Source organism: Syngnathoides biaculeatus, chromosome 18, assembly GCF_019802595.1.
Source record: "Syngnathoides biaculeatus isolate LvHL_M chromosome 18, ASM1980259v1, whole genome shotgun sequence".
Taxonomy (NCBI): Eukaryota; Metazoa; Chordata; class Actinopteri; order Syngnathiformes; family Syngnathidae; genus Syngnathoides; species Syngnathoides biaculeatus.
In genome coordinates, this window is record NC_084657.1 from 9,610,683 (window position 1) to 9,622,684 (window position 12,002).

A 12,002-nucleotide genomic window follows, 5' to 3' on the forward strand; every position below is an offset into this window, starting at 1 on the left:
AGCAAGATGCGCGACTGTTGGCAGAATCCGACGTGGTTTGGGTCTGAGAAGCGCTTTCGAGAATTTCCACGGAACAAGCAGTCTTTACTTTCTTATTGAAAGGCGAAGTTAATCTTACAGATTTAGCCGGTGAGACTTTAACCCGAGCCAAAAGTAAAAATGGCGGTAAGAGAGAAAATGGGATTTATTTTCATTTTTTTTCAGTCACCTAACTTTATTATGACGATGTTATGCTTATCAGAAACCCCAGACAAATATCAATTGGAATCTTTGACTAAAAATTTTAATTAGGACGGATCTGGACGACGGTGCCAAATTTGGAGGAAGTGCCTGCTGTATATTTGCTTTCTACTTTCACGTGACCTACATGTATCTGATTTCAATTTCTCAGATTGATGAACGAGGCTCATTGTGACAGTTTAGGGTGCGAAATAAGGGGAAAACCCCGCACCCCGTGTGCCGAGAAACTCTCGTTTAATTACCGTATAAGGATCGGAATGGGGCGTGTACGGCTCAGAGTTAATGAGCAACCAACCCATGGGTCATGGACATTGAAAATATAATTTCAGTATGCAAGAAGCAAGCTTTAGATTCCACATGGATGCATAATGGAGGGGGATTAGCGAAGAATGCCTCCTGTCATCGACGGACGGCGTGATGTGCTGAGGGGGGATTGAAGGAGAGCGAGAGCGATAACGGGGAGGAGGGAGACAAAGACAGAACTAGGCCAATTGTTTTGATGCGCTTAACTCTTCCTGGCTTTGCGTGCGTGTTTGTGCATGCGTTTGTATTCTTATGTAAACATACTTATACGTCACCGCGGCCATTGTGTATCATAGCACAAAGCGTCGGGATGCTCATTATCTGGCTCTCCAAACAGGAGTGACATGCGCTTTAATCATACACTGTATGCAAATGAGACCATTTTAATTATTGCATCTGCCAATTATTTCAATTTACTTGATTCAGGTGATGTAGCGCTTATCAGAAATCCCCCACAAACATCATTTCGGTGGAGCGGATTTCTTTTGTCCTTGGAACTAAATGTTAGTTGTGCAAGCTTTAAACTGAACGTCAAATTGCCCGATTCCTACTTCGAAGGTGTAACATTTAGAACATGCTTGCTTTTAGGGTAATTTGGATTTACTGCATTATTCTTGTTGTTTGGGTCGATGTTTGCACATCAGTGATCCCCACATTTTCTCTACAATTGCTCTGCTGTCACATTGTCAATTACCAAATAATATCCGATTGTTATCCAAATTTGAAGAGGCTTGATTCAAATCTTGAAGATATGTCCAATTTCATGCCGTTTTCCTTTTTACGCTCTCATGACTCAGAATTGTGCTACTTGGGAGAAAGAAAATATTCATCCCATGCGAACATTTGCACTTTACAGTGTTGAAGCACATAAGATCTCAACATACGGCACGTTTAACTTTCTTTTGCACAAGAAGAATCTTTGGTCATGTGTTCGGTTTCCAGTTGATTTTGGCCTGGTTCATTTTGAGCAAGACTTTTCCGTTCAATCCGCGTACGTACGTTATTTACTGTGGGCTGAGAAAGTATGTACTAAAGAACATATTTTGTTTTTATTGCATTCCCCCTGCATTCAGTTGCTGCTGTGTATGTAAGAAGAAAGGAAAGACAAAAATGTTCAACTTTGGCTGATGTTCTGTAGAACAACCCTGTCGGTCGTTACGTAGACAATATGATCGCCAATTGATGGAATACTCTGAAGTGTTACCGGAATACTGCTGCTTAGCTATTTTTTTAAAAATCACTTTATCAGGTATTAAGTGTTACAACACTACCATCTACTGCATATACCATGCACAGTTTGATTATTCTTTAAATCAAAAGTTGTGGCCCCAAGCGTGCTCACATTTGCCACTAGTTACAATGGGATCGAACAGGAAATGTTTTTCCCAGCCTTGTGCCTTTCTTGCCATGCTTGGACAGAAAGTAGGCCTCAGCTCGTCGATGTATATTCCTCACCGTTTCAAAGGTAAGCCCTCGCTTTTCTTATAATAATAATGAGGAGGAGGAGGAGGAGGAGGAGATGAGCGACAGCTAAAAGAATGGTATTGATACGAAAGGCACAGCAGACTCTAGGGAAGTTCAGGCTCGTCCGTGAGCTACATCACAGCAAAAGACCGCCTCGAGGGGAGGGAGTAGTTTGACAGCAAGAGTTCAAGTTTATTTTAAGATCATTTCAGCCTACAACGAAATTAGATTAAATGGCCTCATTGTTCCGATACAGTCTGAGTTGGGGGTGCGGGGTGGGTGTTTCCAATACTATGAACCTGGTAGCGGGAGTCGATCTAGGTTACCGAGTCTTTACCAGTGATAATAATAGATGAGCCGAACCTTCTGGCCCACCGGGAGGTGTTTGCTCCTTCTGAGTCACTACACTGAGAACGGTTGAAAATGGGCCATTCGATGGACTCCGACGATCCAAAACCAGAGTGTGGAGGTTTGAGCTACTGAAGTGGTTGGAACAAATTAGATCTGAAGTTGAAATGCATTCGAGGTAGCAGATATTCAGGAATGAAAAAAAAGTTGGCGTGTGTAAAGCAAGAAATAGAAAATAAAGAACTAATCAAAGGCAGTGGTGCAGTACTTAATTACTCGGAGCAAGAATTTAAAGGTTTTAGTCTTAATTCACCATAGTTGGGGTGATGTCAATTCATCAATTAGAGAGCCTTCTCCAGTGATTTCTACTACAAAATGTATTTCAACAATGGGGTATTTTCAATGACCTCAAGAAAGCAAAAAAAAATCTCAAGAATACACAGGAAGCCTTTTGTGCAGTATTTTAGCGACACAAGCAACACGTAGACGAACCATTGGCGACGGCCATCATGTCCATTAGGAGATTGATTCTCAACCACAAGACTGCGCTCCAGAATGGTGAAATATTTTCAGAACGAGGAGAAAACGTGTAGTTCTCTTTACTTGTCAATACAAAGTGCATTATCTCATCTGCGCCCTTGTGCCTCCACTGAGACCAACCACCCGCTGTCAACTGTCAATCACGTCGTGACGCGCGGTGACCTAGCTTGGCATCGTTAGAAACGATTTGAATTGACCTTGCCTTTTGCTTCTGCTCTTGGTTTCCTGGGAAAATTGGCTCGCAAAAGAAAAAAAAAATAGAAAGATTGATTAGCCCGCAGATTAGTTGCTTTAGAGGATTTTAAACCTGCGGTGGCAGAGAGATTTACACAGGCTTTCCATGTTAAATCACTGGATATCATCATGGTGTTTCTTTGACTATTAATTAGCCTTTCACATCATGCACGTGTCATTATTTTAGTTGAAACAAACATTGACAAAAATTATATTCTCATCTCGACAGCTGAAAATGTCATTTCTGTTCATAAAATGTTTAACAGAGGTCATTAAGATCATATTGACCCAAATATAATGTTTCCTTTCAGAAAGACTGCAGAGCAAAGTGAAAATAAATCATTTACATAGATTGTTGGAAACCACGAGGCCCTATCCGCATCTTCAAAATGAAATAAAATAAAAGATCGACAACACCTGCCCATTGTGTACACTTAAAGGAACTGAGACCAGACATCCAATCAGGATATGGTCTCCCCCTTTTCAGTCCCGGGAAGACATTTTGGAGCGTGTGTATGTGTTGTCGTCCGGTCGTCCGGTACATTTGCGACCGCTAACGTTGGGTGAGATGGGCCGAGTCACAATTTCGTTCCTAGTTGATCCCGAAGGTCAGGACGACAATCAGGAATTTCGGTTCTACCAGGTTCTTACTGACAACAACGAGTGTTCCAATTGATCTTGCTAAGGTTAGAGTATTTTGTCCATGGATTGCACAATAAATGAAAGTCATAAGACACTTAAATGTCCCGACCGACGACAGTGACTTGAGAGAGATCATCAGATAGCCGAAGGGAGAAAGAAATAAAACAGAGCAGCAGGAGACACAACAGCTGCCATTGTCGAAAGCACATCATTTTCCTAGATATGAAAGAGGGAAAAAATGGCCTATTATAACCCATGATTGAGCAATCAACTTGATTAAGAGGTGTACGCAGAGACTAATTGCCAGCATCAAGAACATAAGATATATGAATCAATATATTTATGTATGACTCTAATTTGGAATTTGAGCCGAATTAAATAAATCACCGGAAGAGCAGCAAATGATGGGTCGATTAGGAGTCCGACAGAGACACAGCAGCAGGGACGGCTGACGACTGCGTGTGCAGGTTCCACGTTGCGATGACGGTGGCCAAGCGCAACCTGCTCCGTTCGCCGTCAATTCTTCTCAAGTATGATTTCTCACCCCACCCCCATTAACAAACACGCAAGCAGCAGTCTCGACAAAGCTGTGAGTTTGTGAATTGGTCACTTACAGTCCCCCCCCCCCCACCCCCTCCGCCAGGGAAGCTCATTCTCACACATCGCAGCTTCTGACTCCCTCCACCCGGCACCCCCCCCTCCTCTCTCGCTCTCTCTGAGTCTGTTTCTCTTTCTCTCTCTCTTCTCTCTCTCTCTCCCTCTCACACTCATGAATGTCACCTCTACTGATGGTCGCTGCCGGAATTCACACACACATCCTCTCAAAACCACTGGCTGACTTCGGATGAGGAGGAAGAGGAGGAAGCGGGCAAAGGAAGGAGAGGGAGCGCCGGGGCCGAGGGGATTCGCCGAGGACTGTGGGAACGGAGCGATGCCATCGAGAGGCAGAAGAGGAGTCTCTTTCTACCCGAGTCCATGTCTCTTCAGTGTTCCCGCAAGCGTCGTCAGCGTGCCGTCTGCCGTTCTACCTCTGGATTTAAATCCGCCACGCTACCGCTCGGACTCCCGCATCTTTGCTGGACTCTGCCGCGTTTAAAGGGGAGGCAAAGTTCCTCCGTGGACTGCACAAATGACGACAAACGCGTTGGCTTTTCTTGCGTCTTCAATAGCTTCCTAACGTTAAAAATGGTTTCACTTTTCTGGAGTGAAAGTCTTTTTATATGTGGAAAATTTTTTTGTATCGCTTCAAAGTAGGACTAGTTTTTGGCAATGTGGGATTTTGAACTTGTCCGCAGAAGGATTTCCTTTGGTGTTAAATATGTGTGAAGAAAACAAGATCTATATCCTCATCTTCACCCTTTTCCAAAGCCATCCTTGCTAAACGATATCAAAATGTGACTGTAGCACTTTTTCGTGTATGATACTGTGGTGTCATTGTGACGAGCGTACATTGGACTGCAGGTGAACTTGAATCTCTCCCAGTTCTTCCATCTCTGAGGGAACCCTCCCAACTAAACGGTTCCCTTTTAACCCACTTTGGGTTCCCCTGCGGGGGCTTCGCTACAACCTTTCGTCCTACTCCAGTTTTTGCGCAAAGCAAAACCCACAGCGGCAAAAGGAGGACTGAGAAGGAAGACACCCCCCTCCCAAAGTTGAGAGGGGGGTGGGAAGATGGCAGCTCTCGCTAGCTCACTCATTAGACAGAAACGGGCGGTCAAGGACGACCAAACCAATCGACCGGTGGCCAACAAGCGCAAGCCCTGTCCAAAAAGCAACAAGTCCTTGTGCCAGAAACAGATCTTGGTTCTCATCTCCAAAGTAAGACTGTGCGGGGGTCGCAAAGGTCGGAATGAGAAAAGGCCGGGTGAGTCAATGTCACCATCAAACTAATCAATCTACTGTGCATAGCGTTGACATTTTATGTAACATTTTATTTGCTATGAACTCAGTTTATGTAGGTGGTGAAAAAAATAAGAGTGTTTTGTCGCAGGTAAATTCAATTCGGGTTTTTTTTTTTTTTTATCATGCCTAAAGAAAAGATCTGCATTGTATCGATTATTGGAAGAACAAGGGTTTATATAGACGTAATTGTATACAGTCTCACGCAAGCTAGTTCCTATAAAGCAAATAAAACTAGTTGTGTAATATTAAAATGGAATTCATGACTGCAAAACTCAATCAGGTACTTACGCTCTGTTTGTTTGCAGACTGGAAGAGATTTAACACTTCATGACAGCGGTTGTCGTTTTTCTGTTTTGCCTTTCAGAGATTAAGAGCACTTTCGAATATTTTGGCAACATGAGACAGGCAACCACAATAATTAACATTGTAGTATTGTGCTGCATTGAATTTGTAAAGGTCCCAGGCAGTATACAGCTCTTGAATTGTGCAGGTGCACTCACTGTTCCGAGTGAATATGGCAAGCTAAAATTGGTGATATGACGTAATATGACAGAACTTTCCGTCCAGTTATTCATTTGCATGATGAACGAAAGTTTTTCTTCTTCTTTTTAAACCCTTTGATCAGATTTAGGCTACATTTACATGAGAAGAACAACGACATCGAAATCGTAGTTTTTCTTTTCTTGGCAATTTTGAAAAAATTTGGCCGATATCAAAAAGAGCAGCAAAAAAATGGCCAGAGGCGCATGCGCTGCTTATCCTCCTCCCATTATCCGACAGCATACGTTTAAGAATTTGAGTTATCGCGTTGCCTCTGGCCACGGAAAATGTACACTTCGCCGGAAAAGCTTTGTCAAGCTCATTATATTTCGCTACAAACCCGCAACATCCCCGTCGACTGACATTCATGAAGTAAATGTGACATACTTAATGTTTTTAAAAGTGTGAAAAACATAACATACAAATGGATGATAAAGATTTGAGCAGATTTTAAATTGACACGCGATTCTGACATCCACTCGCCAGTCCTCCATGTTCATATGAATATTTCAATTCAACAGCCGTCAATGGCAGTGAAGGAGCTCCGCGCCTCAATCTACGTGGCCATTTTAAAAATAATCCTGCATAGACTGGTCAGAGATGCAGTTTCACTTGGCCTTTATGTGCCAAAGTTGACGTAAAATTCCCCCAAAAGTGATGCTCTCTTGGTATTCACGAGAGCAAAAACACAACAGTAAAATATGTAAAATGAACAACTGTCAGATTCTTTGATTGTCTTTCTCCTTCAAAGCACAAGTCCCTGGATGATAGATTATGTTTTTCAATTTACCAACAGAATAGATAATTTTATTCAATACAGGCAACAGTGGTTCTATTCTACATCCCCCCCCCATTCTTTTACAACTATATATTCATATAGTCGACTCTCCAAATCCATATGTCAATATAATAGCTTTTTTTTTCTTGTATTTTGCTTCTGTCGCACCATCTCTGCATATGCCCGAAATAATTGCTTTTTAAAGGACACGATTCCATGAACCTGGGAGAATCACAAGTACTGGGGCGGGGGGAGGTTATGATTATAATGCTCCCGTGGTGACGTTTTCCATCTATGAGGGAAAACTGTTTTGCTTTACTGAGCTGCAATAAGTTTTGCGACGCACAATCGAGACGTGTTGCTGAGCGGACGTCCTCCGCGGAGGAGCCGCATACTGTCACAGATGATCGGGGAAGACGGTGAAAGCGTTTTTTTTCTGCCTGCAGCGCCAAAGGCTGCTTCCAAGCACGTTGAATGTGGAGCACGATGAGCGATGATCAGTGCTTTGCACTGACGTGTCTGCTCATCTTCAAAGACTATTTTGCTTTAAAATTGTAAAAAAAAAAAAAAAAGCTACTGTATGATGTCGTAAATGAATCACATCATTTGCAGATGGCTTCACATTGTAAAGCTTACTCAGTTTCGTTCGGGACCGATCGTTTCAGTCATTTATATCGCGATTGCTTTTGCTTGAGCAGAGATGACAGTAATACGGTATGCAAGATGGCAGACTCTGTGGTCATTGTCTTTTTTTCCCTCTCCGACCCGTCAATCACTCGTACAATAACAGCCAATGAGATAGCCGCATTGTCTTGACACGCCCCTGCCTCCATGTTGTCCCACAAGCAAATGGTCCTCAGATGCGCTTGGGGAACGTGCAATTCTGATGAAAGATATCCTGCAAGGTTACAAGGGGCCCGCTTGAGTCATTTTCCAAAGCCTAAAACACAGTTGATGAAATGTCTATGATGGATTAAGGCTCGCGGAAGAGCGCACGTACAACTAAATGTGGACAATATCAACAAACACAAGGCTGTATGTTCGAAGGTAGAGTGAGGGAGAAGTATCTTCTCTGAGTATGATTGATTTATTATCAGTGCTTTATACATTGCAGGAGAACAACTTTCACTTTGTTAGCGTATCACTGACCTGTTGAACGAAGTGAGTCACGTTTTATGCCGAAGAGTCGGATAAATGATACGTAAATGCGCCATGTCATGCAAGAGAAAAGTCTATTTGCCTATTTGTGTCAAATTGGACTTTTAAGACAGAGCACTGCCTTCCATTAGGAGCCAAGTCAAACTTTTTCATCTGGTGACTACGGGACTGACTGAGTTAATTACCATTGCATAAATGTTGAAAATTGAACCTAACTCACTTCTAAAGACTACAATGATATTACTCATGATCTTTCCAAGTATAAAGTACTCACCCTGCTTTACACGCGCAGTACGATTCCACTATTTTATCCTGTTGGATTTCAATTTGAAGTTTGTGAGGCGTCAAACTTTTTTTTTTTTTTTTTTTTTTTTTTGCATCGCTCTCCCAACGTTTCGCTGTAACTCTGACATTGCGTCCTGCGCCGTCCAAAATCTTAATTCCGTGCACATATCCTTGCGTGAAATAGTTGAGACCTCTCTGGACACGCATTTGGCAAAAAAACACATACCGCAATATTATCTGGAATACACGTTAGAGAATCAACTTCAAACCTGTTCTGTTCAGTTGACATTTTGGAGGCTCGTGGAAAGCTAAGGGGGAGCGGAGCTTAAGAGCACCAGTCGGAAAGGTCCATTTTGTAGGCTGGACAGTAAATAAATGTAGAGGAGCTTGTCAAAGATAGACTACCAATGTTCCACCATGTCGGGTGTTGCGGTGGAAGTAGAAAAGTGCTGTGCTCATTGCCATCACACGAGCCAGCGTTTAGCTTGCTCGCATGCCGTTTAAGGAATGCTGCTCAGTGTGTGACATGCAAAAGCTGCTCAGGAGGATTTCAGAAATGCAATTGGAAATACGTTTCGGGGAAATAGCGGATGCCGCAATTGGCCGGCAACCAGTGCAGGGTGTACTTCCTCTCGCTTGCCCACAGACAGCAAACATACATTCTGTATGTGTACGCACAATTTATAGACATATTGAATGTGGAAGAAAGGAACAGGAAAATCATTTCAAGGAGTTCAGAGCACAGAAAACAGAAAACATTCACACGAATGCTCTTGTGGTTAGTAAATATTTTGATTTTCCAATTTGCTTTTTGCCTCTGATATGCTTCGGAACAACAACCGCGTTCAAATCGCGAGCCCATCAAAACGGGGCCATCTCATACATGGCATAATCTACGTGAATATTTCTTAGCCCAAATAGTGATTGGGGTCAAAATATTGGATTTTTTTTTTCCCCCTACAAGGAGATCAAAGGTGAGATCACGGCCAGAAAAGAAATTATGTGGAAATGAGGCCTTGGCAAGGCTTCAATCCACTTACTAAGCCTTCAGTAGGATTTGGCTCACAGCCCCAGGAAGCATAATATTTCATGCTATCTGGGGATTGCTACGATATGCTGTGATGTGTCAAATCAGTGTTGTGCTCATTCCTTCGTTTGTCACATTTTACAGCGACATCACGCCTCAGCAGTCGCGCAAACGTTTGAGGGAATTCCAATTTCCGACGTCATGACGGCTTTTGCCTTTTTGTTTGGTCATTCATTATTTTGATGGCCAGGCAAGACAAATACGTGTCTGATATTGACCTGCTATTAATTTTATTATTCGGTGACATGCAGAGCTGCAGGAGTCGCATGTCCCGCAAGTCGGTTAAAACTTTCGATTTAAGAAAACAGGAAGAGGTGAGGCGTGTTTGCAATCGTCGTCCCGCTACCCAGATTTGGCGGTAATGTCATTTTTTCTGCTGTAGTTTATGTCATATAGGTTGGGCCAACATCGCTGGAGAGAAATCGCTGACAAGAAATTGCCCGCCTACGGGATACATTGACGTTACAATATCCTGTGGGTGGGAAAAACGATTACAGATTAATCTTCTATATTCATACAACTCGAGCGCATGTCATTTCCGCTCACAATAGTTTCCCCACTTGCACGGACTCAAAGTAAAGCTGCATTTCCTCAAAACAACCAGGGGGGCTGTGGATTATTTAATCTCTTCTCTAATCTCCCAATTTTATTTATTTATTTTTTTTTCAAGAGGGGGAGAGTTGTCTCTACAATTGATCAAACCAGAGCGTCTCAATTTCTCACACGTCTGCATGAAAAAAAAAATGAACAAAATGAAAAGAATAATATAGATAAAAAAAAAAGATGTTTGGCATCATCAGATCACAATGTCTGTGTCTGGACATATTCTGGATTTTGTGGATGAAAGCAAACATTATAGGGGTGTGGTTATTTTGGAAGTGGAAAAATGATAGTTGACATAAAAAAAAATCCAAAGGTTATGCAGTTTTTTTTTTTTTAAAGAAATCTTATTTTAATGGAATAGAGTATAGCAACACCTGCTTTACATGTACCACATCTCCTCCTTGTTAGAAGCAAAGCCACAGCTTCTCCTTGTAAACGCTTTACATTCAAACCAGCGGAAAAAGGCACCTGGCTATTAGCTGCTCGCTATCTTAATAACCAGTGTCAAATATGGACTCATTTGCACAAGGGCGCCTTCCTGTGCTCTGCGCTGTGCTGAAGACTTAAAAAAAAAAGCAAGTGCAGAGTGCAAGTGCAAAGTGCCTCAATGCGTCCAACAATGCCCAAAGCAACGTGAAAACTTTCCAATTAGGGATCGTCATTTCAACGATACACGTGGAAAAAGTATGACCGTCATATTTGATAATATATCTTTTTTCAACACCACTTTGTGCAACAGCATCAAATGTCAGATAAAAGAGGGAAACTCGCCACACTTTCTGGGCAGGGTTGAGAAGCAGGTAAAGGAAGGCAGATTCCGGAAGAGAGAGGATCATTCTGGCGAGATTTTTGCTGAATGATCTGCAGCATGCTGGGAATAACTGGGCTGTATGACATTGCTATTTGTTCAATACGTATCATTTCACGTTTGGATCACTGAATCTCTCCACAACTGGTCACAGTCCAAACAACTATAACCTTTTTTATAATTTCCCGGGTTCCTGTTTTGTGTAAACAGTGCCGACATCAAATTTGCTGGCTTCAGACGTAGTATCGTTGTCTTTAAAGCAAAACTACTCACTATCTGACGAGCATTGTATATCCGACAAGTGCTGAGTCATCAGAATTAAAAATGAGCAAAGATAATTTTGAGCATTTCTTGCGCTGTGATCCGGGAGGAAGGAGCGATGCAGGGAAGTAGTTATTCCGAGGACCGTTTGAGCACAAACATTAGGCCGTGGCTGGGGAGCAGCAGACCGAGTTACAAGGAGAGATTCAGCCGAGGATGGCATTAAGCTGACCCCAAGAGATCAGGGCCGAGCAAAGTCGCTTACTCGACAACACCTGATCAGACGATGCAGTGTTGGGTAGCTTCTCATCAGAACTTTACTGACTGTGACAGGGGTCAGAGCCCGGCAGAGGGACAGCGTACAAGACGTGGAGGGAGGGAGGGAGGGAGTTAGGGAGGGAGGGGGAGGAGTCTGGCGAAGGTAAACAGACACTAATAGTGCAAAAGTCAAGATCTTAACCGTGTGAGAGAAAAATTGTGCGGCTGGATGGGAAGCGGCAGGTAAAGGGGGTAATCAAACATGCAGGAAGAAGGAGAAAAGAGAGATAGGAGAGGAGACTAAAGGGGAAAGTGGGTGGAAGGGAAAAGAGCCGTGAAACAGCCTGCCGTACAGAAAGTGCAAGATAGGAAACCACTGGGCTGGATATTAACTGTCACCATTGCAGAAAGAAGCTCCCTTCAACATGAACTTTTCACTCGTCCTTTTTCTTCAGAATTTGCCTTTTGTCTCGAGAGCCGTTTCTGTCGTCTAAAAATTGGGAGTGCTCGTTGGCTTGCGGATTTAGCAAGCCTCCCGGAAAGTGGCCGAA

The 12,002-nt window shown here is 42.9% G+C and overlaps 1 protein-coding gene and 1 long non-coding RNA gene across 6 annotated transcripts in view; one reads left to right on the forward strand and one right to left on the reverse strand.

Annotated features, from left to right (window-relative positions):
• LOC133492007 (uncharacterized) overlaps positions 1–12,002 on the reverse strand; it is a 50,581-nt gene that overhangs the window by 12,793 nt on the left and 25,786 nt on the right. The window lies entirely within an intron of this gene.
• The window catches only part of fgf11b (fibroblast growth factor 11b), a 29,902-nt gene continuing 22,586 nt past the window's right edge, over positions 4,687–12,002 (forward strand). The window contains exon 1 of the mRNA XM_061804137.1: positions 4,687–5,635. Coding sequence (XP_061660121.1) covers positions 5,443–5,635 — 193 coding nt within the window. The 5' untranslated portion in view covers positions 4,687–5,442. The remainder of the gene's footprint in view (positions 5,636–12,002) is intronic.